The sequence below is a fragment of the Ursus americanus genome, chromosome 26, assembly GCF_024610735.1.
Source record: "Ursus americanus isolate L20-20 chromosome 26, mUrsAme1.1.p, whole genome shotgun sequence".
Classification (NCBI taxonomy): domain Eukaryota; kingdom Metazoa; phylum Chordata; class Mammalia; order Carnivora; family Ursidae; genus Ursus; species Ursus americanus.
Genome location: NC_142152.1, coordinates 10,021,787 through 10,041,925, shown reverse-complemented (window position 1 = coordinate 10,041,925; position 20,139 = coordinate 10,021,787). Strand labels below are relative to the sequence as shown.

At 38.0% G+C, this 20,139-nt stretch overlaps 1 protein-coding gene across 1 annotated transcript in view; it reads left to right on the top strand.

Moving 5' to 3' along the window:
• The window catches only part of KCNH5 (potassium voltage-gated channel subfamily H member 5), a 277,950-nt gene that overhangs the window by 14,826 nt on the left and 242,985 nt on the right, over window positions 1-20,139 (top strand). The window contains exon 2 of the mRNA XM_045810529.2: window positions 12,002-12,125. Coding sequence (XP_045666485.1) covers window positions 12,002-12,125 — 124 coding nt within the window. The remainder of the gene's footprint in view (window positions 1-12,001; window positions 12,126-20,139) is intronic.

The window sequence follows — 20,139 nt, the reverse complement described above, 5'->3', positions numbered from 1 at the left end:
CTCAGCGAGTTTTCTGGGCTTCTACCTGCACTGAACCTCTGTTGGAGGAGCCCTGTGCTGGGGTGGTAAGGCTTTCAGAATGTCAGTGCTGGCTTCTGAGTGGTGGGTTTCTCCAAAGTTAGGGTGAAATGAGCATAGTCAGAGAGAAAATCCTGTTGATTGTCTTTAGAGGCAAACCCAGACTTTGGAAAAACTATACATCAGTGCAAGTGTTTCCTTCAGTGTTTCTGGATTCTTTTGTGAAGTACCTTCTCTTTCTTACCCCCACTTGATATCGTCTCTCCTCATTAGTACTCTAGAACTCTTTTGTGTGTCTCATCACTTCCTAAAATACCTGAAAACTTCTTTGTATTAGTGCATTGAAATTCATCTCTCTAGGGTAACTTGCATAAGAAAGTTGAGGGAAGAGGGAGGGAAGGAGAGAGAGAGAGAGAGTCTGTGATAATCCTCCAAAAGGTGTTTCACCTTGTTAATGTCCATAGAATTTCTGGACCACAGAAGGTATAATTTTCATAAAAACAAAATAAAACAAAAAATTTTTTAAAAAACTGTCTAATCATGCCAGATACGGGTAGTGTTGGAGCAGCTCAGAGGATGACACTTTTTCCTGGAATTGCTGTAGAAAGGGAAGGAATATCTCCAATGCTTTTCTATTGTCACTGACCAAATATAACGTCTCTTCTTTGAGAAATTTTTATCAGTCGGGACTATTGACCTCATAGTTTGTATACGATCTTCTTTAAGAATGGGATTAATATGTGGTTGGCATAGACTGTGGTTATTTTCCTATTATATCTGAAGAAATGGCACTTTAAGGAGGAAGTGCTTCCTTTATATTCAAAGCAAAACAAAAGCTTGGATAGCAATTCAGAAATACACTGTGATGTGATAGAAAGTCTTAGACAGTGAGGCCTTGCTATGTGTTTGTCCCCAACCAGACACTCTTTTCGTGTGTGCACTGAGTCCTTTAACTTTCCGGGCCTGCTTTCTTGTCCGTGAAAAGAGGGATGAATGCATTCGTGGGCTTGCGGATCACCTGATGATCTTGTTAACAAGACCTGATTCATCAGGTCTCTGGCGGGTCCCAGAGTCTGCACTGCTAGCAAATGTCCAGGTGGTATTGGTCCACACTTTGAGTAGTGAAGTACTAGGTCAGTTCCCTAAACCTGGCTGAGCATGGGACTTTCCTTCAGAGGCTGTATTTTTGTGTTCCATCTTGAGGGATTCTACTCAGTGTGTCTGCATTAGAATTTAGCAATCTGTATTTTTGACATTTTTGACACTCATGACAGGATTCTATTGCAACTGCCAGTATTTGGGGATTATTGCAGTAGATTAGGGCTTCTCCACTCTGGCCGCACATTAGAACCACCACAGACAGTTTAAAAACAAATACTGATGCCTGGATCTCACCCCAGACCTATTAAAACAGAATCTTTGAGGGATAAGGCCTGGAATGAATAACTCCTGGGGCCCCTTCCAATGCTCCTCAGTCTCCATCCCAATGAAATGTGTAGTCAAAATTGGGAGAAACACATAATGATCCCTACTGGGTCATTTTGAATCAGGGTCTCGTGATTTATTTTTTGACCTTCTAACCCACGAGAGAAAAGTGCTTGATTTATTTCATGTCCATTTCTGAGAAAATACTGGATGGTCTTAAAAGAATAGGAGATGTTTTAAGACTTAGCCTCTTGCAGAAATTCAGTCAAGAATCTGCTCGTGTATGGGGCACCTGGGTGGCTCAGTTGGTTAAGCATCAGACTCTTGATTTCAGCTCAGGTCATGGTCTCAGGGTCCTGAGATCGAGTCCCCCATCGGGCTCTGTGCTAAGTGCAGAGTCTGCTTGTCCCTCTCCCTCTGCTCCTCCTCCTTTCTCTCTCTCTCTCTCAAATAGACAAAATCTTAAAAAAAAAAAAAAAAAGAATCTATTCGTGTAGAATTACAACTTCTGAAATGTTGTACTGGACCGCTAACACTGAATAGGGATAACGACCTGATTCTTAGGCCCCTCATGCAGGCACATAATGTGTATTTGAAGCATTCGGACAGGAAATGCTTGCAAACATATTCAAGAACCAAAATAGTCTGGATCCCAAGAAAGTTGAATTTTCCAGAATTCATGGTTCTTGGTGTGCTAAGAGCTGTGAGGACAAATCAGAACTGGTTTCCTGTCAAGATTGGTTGAGGAATGTCTTAATCTATTTGGATTACTCTAACAAAATAACATACATTGGGTGGCTTCCAAACAACAGAAATTTATTTCTCGCAATTCTGGAGGCTGGAAGTCTGAGATCAAGGTGCCAGGACGGTTGTGTTCTGGTGAGAACCCTCTTCCTGGTTGTGGACAGCTGGCTTCTTGTTGTGTCCTTACATGGTGGAGAGCAGAGCAGAGGAAGCAAACTCTCTTGTGACTCTTACAAGGGCACTCATCCCATTCATGAGGGACTTCACCCTCATGACCTCATCGAATCCTAACCACATCCCAAAGGTTCTCCTCCCAATGCCTTTGCTTGAGAGGTAGGGTTTTAACATATGAATTTTGGGAGGACACAAATATTCAGTTCAGAACAATGAGGACGGTGGTAGTCACCAAGAATTCTGGGCAATTTCCCTAATAGCTCTGTGTTTCCAAAACTTTTGAAACTGGTCTCACTTTCAAGATTTTCAACTCACCTCCTTTGCAGAGAAGTTATCTGTCAGTAGCCAGACTGCTTTTCCCCACCACATTTTAAAGCCAAAGGAAATTAAAATTTTCCAGGAAACAATTTTAATTATTTTGCTATCCTGTTCTTAATGTTTGTTAATAATACCAGATTTCACATTCACTGAAACAGTAATTTTCATGACTATAGGGAAATGGAACAGTTGTATGAATATTTCAAATACACAAATTATGTTTCAATTAGCAAACAGACAAATATCCAAAGGAAAATCCTGGACAGTCTATTTAATATTTACCAGTTTTCATCTAATTTAGCCTTTGACATGAAAAGGAAATCTGTTTCCCCTCCTTTTGTCCCTCTCCTTCCTCCTAATATTGTATTTTGTAGTTTAGCTTTCAGTGACAAATACAATTTTGTAGGTTTTGTTTGCAGGGTCAACATTTAAATACTTGTGTTTTTTCTAGTTCTTTGCTTGTACATACATATACAGAACTCACACACAGAAAGCTCTCTTTGCATATATGACATAGTTGCACAAGAGTCTTATACATAATAAATAATAGCAGTTATTAGTTTATTAAGACTTTCTTAAAATTTAAATTCAATTGGCCAATTTATAGTACATCATTAGTTTCAGGTGTAGTGTTCAATAATTTATCAGTTGCATATAACACCCAGTATTACAAAGACTTTTTGCTCCAATAGTTGATTTATAAAGATTTTGCTTGCATTACTCTATTTCATCTCCATAAATTACCCAGGCAGGTAGGTATTGGTGTCTCTAGTTTGTGTGTGCGGTTTTTCAGAGTAGCTCCCTTGGCAGTATTGAGAGGGGATCCAAGTGCCGGCAGAATGTTTGGGGACAGGGCTGCTTGTGGTGATTTGATTGTTATGAGTATTTACCAGTTGATGACCTGTTATATGAAATCCCTGGCACTGTGGCTGATTTTCTCAATTATGGTTTTATAAAACATTCAGAAATGATAAAAGCAAGTCTTATGCTTGTCCTCCATAGACCTAGAGCACATATTGCTAATGCACAATTATTAGGACCTTGCGGTAAGGCCTAGTGAACACATAGTTACTTTACTCTGATGGTCTAAATGAATAAAATCCAGCTTGAAGCACAAAGATGAATGGACACCATTTTTCCTAGACTATCTGTTTAATCTTTAGTTGGTTTAAAAAACTTTCTTCTGAGTTGCTGGATCTGATTGAACCTGTGAGCAAATACTCCAGTATGTAGCTGGCAAATATCTGAATAGTCCATATTCTATGATTATTGGCTAAAATCAAGTATATATTTTGAAAAATGGGATTGATTCCAACTTCTGTGTGTTTTTTCTTTCTTTTTTTTCTTTTCTTTCTTTCTTTCCTTTTTTTTTTTTTTTTTACCCCTAAACAACTCTGCCTCCAAGCTAATATGAGAATTAATCCTGCCTGCAGTGAGTTGCTTTAGGACTTCTTCATGGACTTCCTACTCTCCATTACAAGAAAAAAAAAAGACACAATTTCACCTAGAAAAAGTTTGAATTTGCAAATATTTCAGTCAAGAATTAGAATTTAGGGAACCTGTGTTCTAGTTGCTGTTCCTGGGGAATCTGGGCTTGGTGAGTCTCTGACTCATTGCAGAATGGAGTTGTTTTCCAGATTAGAGAGAACAGACATGACATCGTCCCAATGCCTAGCACAGAGTTCGGGCTCCACTAAAGGTTACTTTAATCACGTTATTACATAGAGTTTCTAGAATATAAGTGAAATAATATATCGATAATAAATGAATAATCATAGTTAGGCCCTACTGAGCTGGAGTCTTAATTTTCTCATTGTAGAGTTATTGAAAATGGTATGGTGGGAGCAGTTTAATATTTTTAATAGCAAAATTAAGTAGGAGCAATCATAGGGCTCCTGATCCAAATCCTAACAAATGTCTTGAAAACAAATCTGTTTATGACAGAGGGAGGTCTGCAAGGCTTTGGGGATATTGAGGATATTATGAGATATACCCTTACTTTGGCGTATAAAATTGATTTAATGGGTCCTGACAAGCACACTAAAAAATTGAAATAGAATAAAAAACGAGGACATCTCAGGTGGTAAGTGTTGCCTGAGAATTTTTTTTAGTTGTGTGTCTGTGTGGGTACATGTGTGTACCTGTGCAAACACATTTTGAGATACTATATAAAATTAATTTCTTACTATGAGCTTCAACTTAAAAAAGTTTGAAAACACTGGTTTGCTTAGTTTCTGGGGGAGAGAAAGCCTCCCTCAGTAGGGCCTTTCATGTTTATGTTAGTTATTTTTTAGAAGATTTGTTTTCTATTTCCTGGGATAGAGGCAATTATTTCAATCAATCAATAATTACTATATTGCAACTCTTCTGGGCACGGTAGGCATTAAATTCGTAATCCTAACGACTATATTATCTGAGAAGTTAAAAGTAGTATATATGAAGTATTTAGAGAGACATCGCATACTAAATTTCATGATACCAATGATATAAAAAGAGATCCCTGCATGAATACATCATTTGTTAATTGATATAGCCAACCAACAAGCAAGCATCCGCTATGAACCAGACACTGTCTTAGGCACAGGGGGATCTAATGGGACCAAAATGGGCATAGACTGTGTCCTACAGAGCTTACAGTCCAACAGGCAGATATGCATCCATCAGATCATAACACAAATAGGTATAAAATTGTAATGAGGAAGAGGTGCATCATGTCTAAAATTATTAGGTATGACCTGGTCAGAAGGTCAGGAAAGATTTACAGAGGTGCTGACAGTTGAGTTAAGCTCTAAATAACTGCAAGTGTCAGATAAGTGAGGAAAAGAATGGTGTTTAGGCAGAGAGAATGGCAAATTAAAACGTCCTATGTTGGAAGAAAGCTTGAAGCTTACAAAAATATAAGAAAAATTTGACTGTGGCTGATTTGACAGACTTTGAAGTCATCAGAGGCCATGGCAAGGATTTGAGCATTCTGAGAGCCATTATAAGCTATTGACAGGTATTAAAGCAGAGAGAGAACATGATCCAATTGGCAATTTGGAAAGACCTCTCTGGCTTCAGTGTGGACAATCCTTTGAAGAAATCTCGGAGAGGGTTGGTGTAAATCAATTAGATAGCTGTTGGAGTGATCTGGGGGAGAGGTGATGGAAGCTTGGATTTGGGAGATGATAGTGAGGGTCCAGAGAAATGGAGAAATTTGAAAGTTTGAGGAGATAAAATTAATAGGATTTGGTGATGAATTAGATATAAGGATAATGAGAAGAATGTTGAAAGATGGCTTCCAGATTTCTGGCTTACATAATTGCATGGATGGTAATTACATTCTCTAAGATATTGAGGTCCATTTAAGATATCTAAGAGTATATCTAGTTCATAGTGGATATCAAGATCTAGAGTTTATAAAACAGGTCTTGTTTGGAGATGTAAAGTTATGAGTTACTGAACCTATGGAAACAGGTGAAGTATAAGAGGAACTCATGTGGAGAAACTTTAATATATACTCACTGGATATAGAATGTTGAACCTGCAAAGATGATGGAGGACTATTCAGAGAACTGGGGGAAAGTCATTTTATAAAAGCTAAGAGTCAAGAAATTTTAAAGAGGGAGTGGTTACCAGTGCTTCTGAATTGTCAAGTGAGATGATAAAAAACATCCTTTGGGTTTGGTGACATGGAGAGATTACCGGTGATCTTGGTTGTCCTGGAGTGGTAAGGAAAGAACCAGATAGGAGTGAGTCGAGTGAATAGGAGCTGAGAAGATGGAAACAATGAGAATAGACAACTTTTATGGAAAGTTTGTCCAGTGAAGAGTTGGAGACAGACATGGCGGTAACCAGAGGGGGAGGTAGGCTGAGTGGTACTCATTGATTGTGTCATAGAGAAGGTAGAGTGAGCTGGTTCTGAAAGGTTTTAATAGGTAAAGGGATGGGGGAAAGCATTTCAAGTGGGTAATAGACATCATGGGTGAGTATATTTTGGGGTCATAATGAGAAAACTGACTTAACTGCAATAGTATGGACTTTAGAAATAATGAGAAGTATGTTTGTATAAGTAGGGAGAGTGGAGCTCTCTAAGAGTTCTAAGTCTGGGAGAGAATCTGATGATGTAAGCACTTGGGAGTCTTGATCTGGATGAGGAGTGGTAGGATGGAGGCAGGGATTTGGGGGGACAAGTGAACTTTAGTGTGACAAACAAGTTGAGGCAGGGAGACCACGTAGCTGAATGGACTGCACAGCTGCTAGTCATGAAGTGGAGAGCATATGGGTTAGTGGGAGTAAACTGAGTAGGACCCAGCCTGGGCTAAGAGGAGAAAAGTTAATTTTCCATGATCACATTATAACTCTACTTGATGCTATATATAAATGAAAATGTCATATATTTATAGAGGAATTTATACTTTATGAAGCATTTTTTTGTGGGAAGCTCATTTTAATCTCTACTTTAACCACCCTATGTAACAAGAAAAGGTAGTATTACCGTTCTTGTAGCTAAGGTTCATTTCACAGTTTTCCTAAAACTTCTGAATCTCTGGTCTTTTGTCTTCTTTGTGTTTTCTTTTAAATTTGAGGTAATTAATTTATATGTGATAAAATACACAAATCTTAAGTGTACAGTTCAATTGATTTTGATAAATGTATACACTTGTGTAACTTATATCTCTATAAAGATGGAGAAAAATGACCTTTCCCAGAAAGTTCCTTTTTCCTCTTTCGTCTCAGTTCCCCTACCCGTTCCCTTTAGCAATTATTGCTCTGATCCCTATCACCATAGGTTAGCTTTGCCTGTATTTAAACTTCAGATGAATGAAATTATACCTTCTGGCTTCTTTCAATCATAGTGTTTATCAGATACACCCATGTTGTTGCATGTATGCGTAGTTCCATTTTAGAGCTGAGTAGCTTTTTTTGTATGAATATGTCACAATTTTTAATCCATTCTCTTGTGATGGACATTTGCATTGTGTTCAATTTTTGGCTGCTATGAATAAATGTGATGTGAACATTTTCTACAAGTCTTATTGTTAACATGTGTTTTCATTTCACTGAATAAATGCCTAAGAAAGAAATTTCTGGGTCATAGTTAAATATTTAACTCTACAAGAAACTATTTTTCAAAGGGATTTTTCCATTTTATATTCTCGTTAATAATTTTACAGAGAGTTTCAGTTGTTTCACATTCTCATTAACATTTTGTATTATTAACCTTTATAGCCATCCTAGTGGTTGAGGAGTGATCTATCATTATGCTTTTAATTTGTATTTCCCTGATGTCTGATGATGATGGGCATCTTATTCTTATGGTTTTTGGCCATTATTTATCTTCTTTTGGGAAATGTCTGTTTGAGTCATCTGCCCATTTTGTTCATTGGGTCATTTGTCTTTTTGTAGGATTTTTGGGTATGTTCTGGATAGGAGTTCTTTCTCAGATACCTGTATTGTAAGTATTTCTTCTCAGTCTGTGGATTTCCTTTTCACTCTTTTGACAATGTCCTTGAATGAGGAGCTGATTTTCATTTGATGATGTCTAATTTATTTATCAACACTTTCTATTATGGTGATTGCTGTATGAGTCTTATCTAAGAAATTCTTGTCTTCCTTAAAGTGGCAAAGATTTTCTCCTCTACTTTCTTTTTAGTTTTCACCTTTCTATTTAGGTCAATCACCCATTTTAAATTGTTTTTGTGTGTGTGTGGTGTGAGGTAGCAGTCGTGGTTCAATTTTTGCTCATGTGGTCATATAGTTGTTTTAGCACAGTTCATTGGGAAGACTTTTCTTTACCCATTAAACTGCTTTGGCAAAAAGTCAATTGACTATTCATGTGAGGGTCTATCTCTGAACTTTTTAATCTGGTTGTATGTTTCCCCAACTTGATTCTTCTTTTTCAGATTTTATTTTGGATTATTTTAGATAATTTGTACTTTCATAAACATTTTATGATTACTTTGTCAATTACTTCAAAAAAGCCTATTGGCATTTTCATTGGGATTGTATTGAATCTATAGATCAATTTGCAGAGAATTGATGTCTTAAAAATATTCAGTTTCAATTCATGAGCATGGACAGCTCTCTTTTTGTCTAGGGGCAAATGGAGAGGGAGAGAGAGAATCTCAAGCAGACGCCCCACTGAGTGTGGAGCCCAATGCAGGGCTCTATGCCATGACACCTTGAGATCATGACCTCGAGATCATGACCAGAGCCAAAATCAAGAGTTGGACGCTCAACCTGTTGAGCCACCCAGGCGCCCATGGTGGTTTGCTTTCTGTTCGCCTTACCAGTTGTTTGTTTTTACCTTCTTGACATTTTTTGTGAGTGTCGTCATCATTATTATTTTGATTTTTTTTCTTTTCAGCTAAAACACCTACCACATTTGTTTTACTGTGATTCTGCTGGCAATGAATTCTTTGTTTTGCTTCTGAATGTGTCTATTTTGCCTTCGATTTTGAAGGATACCTTAGCTCTACATGAAAATCTAAGTTGATAAATATTTTCCTCTCAAGATTTTATAGATGTCATTTTATTGTTTTGTGGTCATCTGTGTTATTCATGAATGTATGCTGTAATTATTATTTCCCCAATACTTTCCAAACATATTTAAATAATCTTTTTTCTTTGGATGTTTAAAAGACTTTTTCCCCTTCTTTTTTATTTTCAGCTTTATGGTTGCCCATCTTTCTACTGTGGCTTTGCTTGCATTTATCTTGCTTGAGGTTTATGAACTAAGATCTCTATGTTGTTATTTTTCATGCAGTTTGAAAAATTTTAGTCATCTTTTATTCATATAACGTTTGTGCCCTATTCTGTCTTTTTTTCCCCCTGACTCAACTACATATGTTTAGACTGCTTGGTATTGTCCTATGGAACATCTTTTAATCTCTTTCTCTTTTTGCTTCAGTTTGGAATCACTGGCATTGATATGTTTTTAAACTGTTCGTTTTTAGTGTTCAATCTACTGTTAAACCTATCCAATGAATTTTTTATGCCAGAGGTTATATTGTTAATTTCTATGTTCCCATATTGACCCCTCCATTGTTTATTTTTTCCCCTGGATTATCATAAAAGTTTTCTGTTTCCTTGCATGCCTAATAGTTTTTAGGTGTATACCGGACACTGTGTTCATACACTGTAGAGAGTAGGTAGTTAAATTACTGGTGGGTTTCCTTGATCATGATTTTAGCCTTTTTTTTTTTTTTTTAGTGTTAATGTATTTTCTAATTTTTAATCTTAGTCCCAGGTTATAGCCCATTATCCCGGGACTTGTTTCTTATTTCTAAAGCATGACCTTCTGTGGCTTAAATGGAGAACTTGAGGTATCTACCAAGCTACTCTAGCTTGATAGGACTTGAACTTAAAAATTTATCTTCTAGCCTTTAAAGGTGGTGAAATTTCTGCTTACCTCCTGCCTTCTAGTCATTGCTAGAGTAGACAGGTTTCTTGTAGTCTCATTTTGTGCATGCATAGTTCAGATCACAGAGAAGAATTTGAGGTAAATTTGTATACAGGTTTACAGCTCCATATGTTAAAGGATCTCCCCCTCCACTTCAAGCCGGTCTAGCAGCCCTAAATTGTGACTTTTGACTATTTAGTTCCATAAGACTTTTCTGCTTGAGCTCTACCTCCAAGGATCTGCATAAACTGGAAATTTGCTCTCTGGGGAATGGACAGTTAAATGAGTATCTTATTTAATGTATCTCTTTTTTTCCTAAGGGTTTGTCTTTTTTTCAGTTTCTGTCTACTTTTGGTTGTTTTTAGTACCTTGAAACAGATTTTTGCCATATTTTGTCCAATGCTTCTAGATTTAGCATCTATTCTGATAAATTACAATTGGTTGTTACATATTTATTTTTCTTAACATGTAATTTTTTTTGAGAGTAAAGGGTATGTTTTATTGGTCTTTATTCTGTCCTATTGTCTGACCTAGCGTAGTGCCTTTTACTTAGCAGCTACTTAGTAAATGTTGAATTGCATCGTTATTTTGATGAAGACCAACTTCGAGTCAGGATTTAAACTTAAAGCCTTAAACTCGTAGCTTAATTTCCCTTTTAGGACACTATTTTGAATATGAGTTCAAAGGAGATATTTTTGGTATTTTGAATTTTTGAAGTATAGTATTCCCTTAAAATTTACTCTTTTTAAATATTCAATTTTTAATCGAGGTTGATATCAAAAGATTATTTTTTGTATTAATTTTTTAAAATTTAAATTCAAGTTGGTTAACATACAGTGTAGTATTGGTTTCAGGGGTAGAATTTAGTGATTTATTACTTACATATAACCCCCAGTGCTCATCCCAGTAAGTGCCCTCCTTAATGCCCATTCCCCCATTTAGCCCATCCCTCCACCCACCTGCCCTCCAGCAACCCTCAGTCTGTTCTCTATATTTAAGATTCTCTTATGGTTTACCTCCCTCTTTGTTTTTATTATGTTTTATTTTATACCTAAAGCAAGTCACTTCTCCATGCAAAATAGACCAGAGACGTTCCTTTTATTTACAATAATGATAGTTTACAAATTCTGTGTGGAATGTGGTTGAAAATAATATATGTGAATAATTTTATTTTAAAAAAGGAATCTTCAATGTTATTTTAAATTTTTTTTGGAGATTTATTTATTTATTTATTTGAGAGAGAGAGAGAGAGCACGTGAGCAAGTGGGGGGAGGGGTAGGGGGGAGGGTCAGAGGGAGAGAATCTCAAGCACACTCCCCACTGAGCATACAGCCCTCTGTGGGGCTCCATCTCATGACCCATGAGGTCATGAGCTGAGATGAAACCAAGGGTCAGAAGCTTAATCAACTGAGCCACCCAGGCGCCCTTCCTCAATGTTATTTTAAATTAGACTTCTCAAGATCAATTTAATGGACAATTTGTCCCATGATGTCAAAATTACAATAGAATTTTTGGAGCAGTCATACAAATCTGCCTTAATATTATCAAGTTAAGTTTTCTCAATTAGTGGAGAAGTGACTCTGGCCCTAATCTAAATAAATTAATCTGTTTTTAGGTGTAATTATCATAGTTATTAACATTTACTTAATATTAACCATACTTGCTTTTCATAGCTTAGAATATACTTGAATGCAATGAGGTATTATAAACTGGCTTTTTTTTTCCCAACAGATTTTTGTATGCAAATCTTGTACTTACTGCAGATCTCATTTGATAATCATGCTAAACTGATTATGTCAATCTTAAGAATAGGCTTTATTATTTGTACCATAACAAACCATAGTTGCATTTGTCTATAAATTTGTCTTTTTATTTACTTGAAAGAAGTACATTGTTAAATGAAGATAAAAAACTTCCTTTTCCTTCTTTCTTCTTTAGAATCGAGCTTCTTACTGGGAAATGCCCAGATTGTGGATTGGCCTGTAGTTTATAGTAATGACGGTTTTTGCAAACTTTCTGGCTATCATCGAGCTGACGTCATGCAGAAAAGCAGCACTTGCAGGTAGGTAATAGAACAGCTCAGGAATCTTCTGTAAAATTTAAGTAAATGCTGAATGTGGCTACAGGCTAAACTGACAGTAGTCTGCTCGACCCAGGTTTTGCTTCCCTGTGGTTTTTGCTTCCTGCGGTTTTGTTTCCTGTGGTTTCATGCTTTCAGTAATTTGTTATCCACAGTTCACCACTTCCAGGAGCAGATGCTCCTCCTTCTGATGCCTACATCATTCACCTCACTGCCTCTCATTTCCTATGAAATGCTATGCTATTTCCTATGAAAATGCTCCTGCATTTTCTCATTTCACATCTTCACAAGGAAGGTGAGTACAATACAATTAGATGCTTAGAGAAAGAGAGAGACCACACTCACCTAATTTTTATTACAGTATATTGTTATAATTGTTCTATTTTATAATTAGTTATTATTATTAATATCTTCCTTTGCCTAATGTATAAATTAAACTTTTATTATAGGTACGTATGTATAGAAAAAAACAGTTTATAGAGTGTTAGGTACTATCTACGATTTCAGACATCCACAGTGGAAGGGGGGGGTCTTAGAATGGATCCTCCCCAGATAAAGGGAAAATCCTGTGCTTATACTTTCTGTGATATTGGGATTTATTTATAATAAGAAATATATATTTGTCTTTTGACATGGTTCCTGGCACAGGTCTCTTAAAACCCTTAGAATTTCCTGTGATAAGAACGATAAAGGTGCCTTTTATTATGTTAATGGAGACCTTTGGAAAGCCCTTAAGTAACCTTAGTATGGAGGCTATGCCTTGGGGAACCATCCAGGTAATTGGAGAGTTGAAGCTTTCAGGACTCCAGCCCCTCAACCTTCCAACCTCTAGGGAAGGGACGGGGCTGGAGGCTGAATTAATTGCCAATGGTCAAGGATTTAATCAGTCATGACTATGTAGTGAAGCCTCCATAAAAATACCGAAGGACAGGGTTCAGAGAGATTCTGGGTTGGTGAGCGTGTGGAGGAGCTGGGAGAGTGGAGCACCTGGAGACAGCATGGAACTCCGTGCTTTCCCCCACACCTTGCCTGTGCGTCTCCTGGATCTAGCTATGCCTGAGTTGTGTCTTTTCTAATAAACCAAGTGAATGATCAAAGGCGCAACCTCTGTCAGAGAACCACTGATGGCATCAGCGCTTCTTGATCTAAACCAGTGATCTAGTAGGTAAAATATTTCTCTGAGCTCCGTGTGCTGCCCTAGCAAATTAATCAAACCCAAGAGGGTTGTGGAAACCTCCAGTCTGTAGTTGGTAGGTCAGAAGTACAGGTATCAACTTGTGCTTTCAACTGAGTGGGGGTGGGGGGTGGTCTTGTAGGACCGAACCTTTAACCTGTGGAGTTATGCTATCTTTGGATAGACAGCGTCAGAATTCAGTTGAATTATAGAACAACTGTGACCGAACCAATGAGAGTTCGTTCCTCGGTGAGTCAGAAACTGTACCAGGTGGAGTTGTCACACAGACAAAACTGTATTTGCAGCAAATAAGGACATCACGGGGAATGGCTTCCAAAGCCGTGACTCCGCAGAACGAGGGTGAATAGATTCCTTTAATTTACGGTAAGGATGAATAGTTAGGGAAGTCTTGTCTTCGAATGTAGAGGTGGGCATAAGGTCAGGAAAAACATGCCTATATGCACATTGTATGTTATGTAAATGAGGCTTGTGCTCCTCCAAGGGCAGAGATTTTAGTATTATAATGAGGTGAAGGTAGTGGTGGGTCGTTCCAGAGGGCGCTCCGTGGTCCATCTGCGCAGGCGCGAGTCAGGGGTGACGCTCAAACTGGTGCGTGTGGCTGGCGGGCTGGAGGTCTTGTCAGCGCAGCCGCTTTTGCTGGAGGGACGGTTTCGTTTTCCATTTGCTTGAGTTAAGAGACAAGCTGGAAGGAAGAGCTTAAGGAAAAACGTGGGAGAAAGGTCGGTGAGTACAAGCAGGTGGGCAGTAAAGATCAGGTCTTGGGGTCTAGCTGATGATACAACCAGCTGGTGTCCCAAGAATTGCTTGTTGGTGGGGAGACTGTTGTCCCCCCCTTCTCCCCCCACTGATACCACAATCTATTTAGTCACATATAAAAACTGTAGAGTAAAAATTGTATTAGAATATCAAGGAGACTAGATTGTCAGTGGAAATACATAGTTTAAGAGCCATGGGGGGAACTTGTGCAAAGAAAAAGATTTTTGCACATCTGTAAATCTATCAATTCATGCAATAAATATTTTTTGACTATACGATGAGCCATGAACTTTTCTAGGTGCTGAGTGATCAAAGGAGCATCCTCTGTCAGAGAACCACTGATGACATCAGCACTTCCTGAGCTGCTAAAACTGTCTTGAACAGGGTAAACAGCCCGCAACCAAGTAGGACATAATTCATGAACATTTAAAGAGCGTCAAAATGAAGTTTTTACATCCTGTGAAAATCACATGTACTTTGTAATGTTGGTACATTGTACCGTTGCTATTTTGTTTGGCTTATGTAAAACAGAATCTGGCATTTACATTATTTATAACAATTCTTTCTAAAATATGCCATATCTGTGAGTTTAAAGAAAGTATTATGAAAAAAGATCATATAAAAGAAAAGGAAATTCTATAAAGGAACCAATTTAGATCCGAAAACTTGTCCACAATATTTCAGTAAGGCCAGATGGGATGTTTTTTCCTTGAGTTAATTTTTCTTCAAGGCTCTCACTGAACTAAGCACCAAAATCATGTTATTTTGGAACTATAAGGGATCTAAATTATTTTCTACTCCAAATCCTTTGTTTTTCAGAGCAGAAAACTGAGGTAGAATTATGTTTAAGGACTTACCCAGGGAAATACAATGATTTATTTGTCTTTTTTTCTATATATTTATGCTGAAAAAAATTATATATCCTGCATCTTCATGGAAGCCAGGGATTTCATATTATGCCAATGAGACTAAACCTGACTACACATAGGAATCACTTGGAGAGGTTTTGCACCACATAGATTCCCAGACCTCACCTCTGGGAATCACGTTTTCAATCAGAATCCCCCAAGGTGGGAGGTGGGGGCAGGTATCAGTACCTTTAACCATTGGCTTCAGACAATTCTGATACTTAGCCAGGATTGAGAAATAGTTTCTTCGAACATCTTCTTCCTTCATTTATCTGGTCCCCACAATCCTCGTTTTTATCTCTAAAGTTATTTTCACATTCAATCTTCACTCCCAGGTCTGAAATTGGTAAGCAAGAGTGATGGAAAACTGTGGCCCCCCTTATGGAGAAACTGCCTTTGGTAGCATTGATGTCTTGGTGCCTTTTTCTCCCATTGGATGAGTATTAGCTCCCAGTGGCACTGCCACTAAGCTGTGTGTTCTAAGTTCTGGGAGGTTGAGGTCTGTATTGAGCTTCTCTGTTTTCTTATGTGTCAGCGGGCTTTAGGTTAGGAAAAGGTGAGTTTTATGATAAGTGTTACTTATGGAACAGGCTCTATAGAGAGTTCCAGGGACTGTCGATTCTTCCATACCCATTTCTTCTTTTTGAACTGTGGACATCCCATCATCACACCATGCCTGTTTCAGATGCCGTCTTCCACGTGAAGGTATTTTTGACGCCTTCAACAAGATTGTCCTCTTCTGATGCACTTGTGGTTCATTATTTGGCATTATCATCTGGCCTTAAACTAGCTTTCCTTATCCCTCAGGGTTTTCATTGCTACTGCTTTTGTCATTTTTGAGCCATATTCCTCTTCATATCTCGATATATTGTGAAGTTCTGCTCCCATCTCTTAATTTTGTGTATCTGCCTCTACTTCCAGTCTCTTTTCGTTGGCATGTGCAATGTGTCCTACAAAAGCGTTCATTAAAAAAATTCTTGCATGTTATATTAGCATATTCTCTCCTCTAAAAGAGCTGCTTTCTTCCTCCCACCACCAGTGTTAGATTATAAATGTCTTTAAGGTAGGTATTTCATCTTGTTCACTTCGTATGCACCAAGGACAGAGCTCAGTGTTTTGTGTTTGTATTTGTTGAATTAGATTGGCTTGCGTTGCAATAAAGCCCAGCCTAGGTCTCACATGCTTCTGTATAACATGCTTTTGTTTATTGTATTTCATCCCATGTGTTATGGCGTTTAAGGTGGGTGAGAGAGCGGAGAGCTTTGGGTTATGTTATGCTTTTTACTGTGGGAAGAAGTATGCAAACCTTCCCCCCAGTTCTTCTTCACTATTGTTAGAGATGGCATTTTCAAAATGATAATAGTCTTTTTTTTTAAAGAATTTTAAAAAAGATTTTTTTTTTCAAAAGTTTTTATTTATTTATTTGACACAGAGAGAGACAGCCAGCAAGAGAGGGAACACAAGCAGGGGGAGTGGGAGAGGAAGAAGCAGGCTCTCAACAGAGGAGCCCGAAGCGGGGCTCGATCCCAGGACTCCGGGATCATGCCCTGAGCCAAAGGCAGAAGCTTAAGGGCTAAGCCACCCAGGCGCCCCTTTAAAAAAGATTTATTTATTTATTTGAGAGAGAGAGAAAGAGAGAGCATGTGCACAAGTGTGGGGGAGGGGCAGAGGGAGGGAGAGAATCCACAGACTCCCCGCTGAGCAGGTAGCCCTTTGTGGGGCTTGATCTCAGGACCCTGAGATCATGACCTGAACTGAAACCAAGAATCAGCTGCTCAGCTGACTGAGCCACCCAGGTGCCCCTGAAATGATAATGTTATTAATGTAAGTGATTATTACTTGATTGCACAGAACACCGAATGTGTTTTGCTGATCTAAAAATTGCAACCAGTTTAATGCCTTCACAGAACAATGAAGACTAGCATCTGATACATGAGCAGATGATATTTGAACATTACTAGGTTTTCTTATAGGCATAATTTATTTTAATGCACTCCCCTTTTAAACCTCCTTGTCCCCTTTTAAAATTAAACTCTACCCATTTTACATTTACTGCAGCATTCTTTAGAAGAATAAAGTCCTAGAAATAGTCAAAATGTCCAGTAGGTCTGCTAAAAAATATTATGGCAAAGTCAAACTTTCTAAATCATATGTTGGAAGGATAAGACACTGAAAGAAGCTAAAAACATATTTTTTAAGTAAAAAAAAATCAACCAAGCAAACAAAAAAATAGTTCACAGAACAGTATCTACATTCTGATTTTTTACATATGGCTTTTTTCTATTTCCTATATAAATCTGTAAAAACCTTTGACTATCATGCAGAAGGAAACAAGAAAAGAAGGAAAGAAAAAAGTTATATACACGCATAGATTATACGTGTTATATATATATAATATATTGTTAAAGCTAAGAGTCATAAAGTTTGGAATCACTACAATTCTAGTTGGATAGTTTGACACTGAGGTTAGCCTTGCAAATCATTCAAAGAATTTTACTGATTTTAATAATGAGAAGTTTTAGGCAAACATAACAGAATACGAAACTACCAATCAGTGAGCATCAGTCTGTGAGGAAACGATATGACATTTATATGCGGAAAAATAAATCATCTTTTTTTTTTTTTAAGATTTTATTTATTTATTCGACAGAGATAGAGACAGCCAGTGAGAGAGGGAACACAAGCAGGGGGAGTGGGAGAGGAAGAAGCAGGCTCATAGCAGAAGAGCCTGATGTGGGGCTCGATCCCACAACGCCGGGATCACGCCCTGAGCCGAAGGCAGACGCTTTAACCGCTGTGCCACCCAGGCGCCCCCAATAAATCACCTTTTTATACAACTTGCATTAGATGGATTAAAGTAGTGACTGATAAAAATTAATGTTCTACATTTAATATACTCAAATATGAGTTGTTTGGGAAAATGAAAAAATTAATTTGTGATTTTATGACATGAAGAGGCTAATATTTAGTTCTTCCATTTCCTTGTTCCTTCTTTGCCCTTCCCAATTGGTCTCCCATTAGATCAGGTGCATGGAATTAAACTAAACTTACTCCCCAGTTTGTCCCAATAATATTATGATCCCTATGGGCAAAGTCTCCATTTTATTTTATTTCTTTTTCTTGCCTTTTATTTCTTTTCCCCTTTAATCCATCCCCCGTCCTTTTCCATAGTTATTCCTTCTATTGTGTTTACTGTGTGTCTTTCCAATCCATCTTCCATTTGTTTATTAAATACGTGTTTTTTAAAAATGTTACTTCGTGTTTGTTTTTAAAATCTACATAATTCATACCATGCAGTAAGATTGATAGTTTCTTACTGTTTTCTCTCAACATTATTAAGTTTTTGAGCTGTTTTTACATTGCCATGTGATAATCTATTTCATTATGTCTGACGTATAATGCTCCAGTATCTTCCCAGCCTTCTGTTTTATTATCCATTCTAGTAGTCGCGAGCTCCAACTTCTGACAGTTTGCTACGTTCAACAACAAGCATCCTTATACACATCTTGTGGCCCCATGTGAAAAATCATCGGTCCCTATACCCAGAAATAGGATTGCTCGGTGGTAGAGTGTATGCAGAATGTGTAGATTAACTGCTGCCAGATTTCTGTCCAGAGCACCTTTCTGCTTCCACTGTCAGCAGCCACAAGGGAGTGTTACTATTTTCCTACATCCTTGTAGGTACATCCTATGTAATAGTACATAATAGTATGTACTTAAAAAAATTTTTTTTATTTGTGTATTTATTTGAGAGAGAGAGAGAGCAGGGGGAGGAGCAGAGGGGGACGGAGAAGCAGACTCCATGCTGAGCAGGGAGCCCGACTTGGGGGTCCATCCCAGGACCCTGAGATCATGACCTGAGCGGAAATCAAGAGTAGGACGCTTAACTAACAGAGCCACCCAGGTGCCCCCTACATTTCTATTTTGCTTCTACATTTCTATTTTTAAAAATCTGATGTGTGCTAGGTACCATTTCATTTTTGTTTTGCCTAAATTTCAGAAAAACATTCTAATGACATTTCAGGATTGGAAGGAATTTCAAATCTAGTCCATTTTATTGTCTAATAATTGCGTTTCCAAGCCTTTGGACTGTTTTGCTATTTGTTGAAGGACACAAAATGTATTGCATATTTAAAAGAGACTGTAGGTTTTGGGGGGAGGGTATTTAAAAGCTTCTGATCTTATCTCGTGACCCCCAGAACCCCTGACATTCAAGACATCAAGACAAGCTATCATAGGTTAGGTAGAAACCACGTTAGCATTTTACTTTTGATTGACCGGAGATTTTTTTTTTTTTTAAAGATTTTATTTATTTATGTGACAGAGAGATAGCCAGCGAGAGAGGGAACACAGCAGGGGAGTGGGAGAGGAAGAAGCAGGCTCCCAGCAGAGGAGCCCGATGTGGGGCTCCATCCCATAACGCTGGGATCACGCCCTGAGCCGAAGGCAGACGCTTAAGGACTGCGCTACCCACGCGCCCCAACCCGAGATTTTTAAAAGCCCCTTCTGTTTTTTTTTTTGTTTGTTTATTTTTTAGAAGGGTGAGAAGAACAATAGGTAGGGAGGATTGGAGTATATAGATGCTTTCAAATACATTTTTCCCCCCTCTGGGAGGCTCATTAATAATCCTTTATCTGAACCATCAAATGAGACAATGAAGCAATTAAGAGGCACTTTATTGGATGTATTTCACAAGTAGTTTTATTAACACAGGGTCATCTCAGCCGGTGAGAGCACATTACACATGATGGATGTCAGTCAGTTTGGTTCCATTTGGCTGAGGGCTCTGCCTCACACAGTGGCACTGAGGGCAAGTGTTGGGAGAGCAGAGGTGACTCAGTGACGTCACACTCCAAAGACTGGAGATGTCCAGTGCTCTCCCTAGTTTCCATTAATTACATGCCATGGATCTACCATTTATGACTATCTAAATCCTTCTATATATAGATTAATGGGTTCATATAAATTAATGGGTTGTGAAACCTTTTGGTTACGATTCAGTGTATAAAGAAATGATTTCATTTATTCCAAAATTACCTCTTTCAGATTTTGAAAGCTGTGCTGTTTGTAAATTTTCCTCCTCACTCCCCCTCTCTCAGGCTTTTTACTTTTTGATCCTTTGTATAGATTTGAGCCC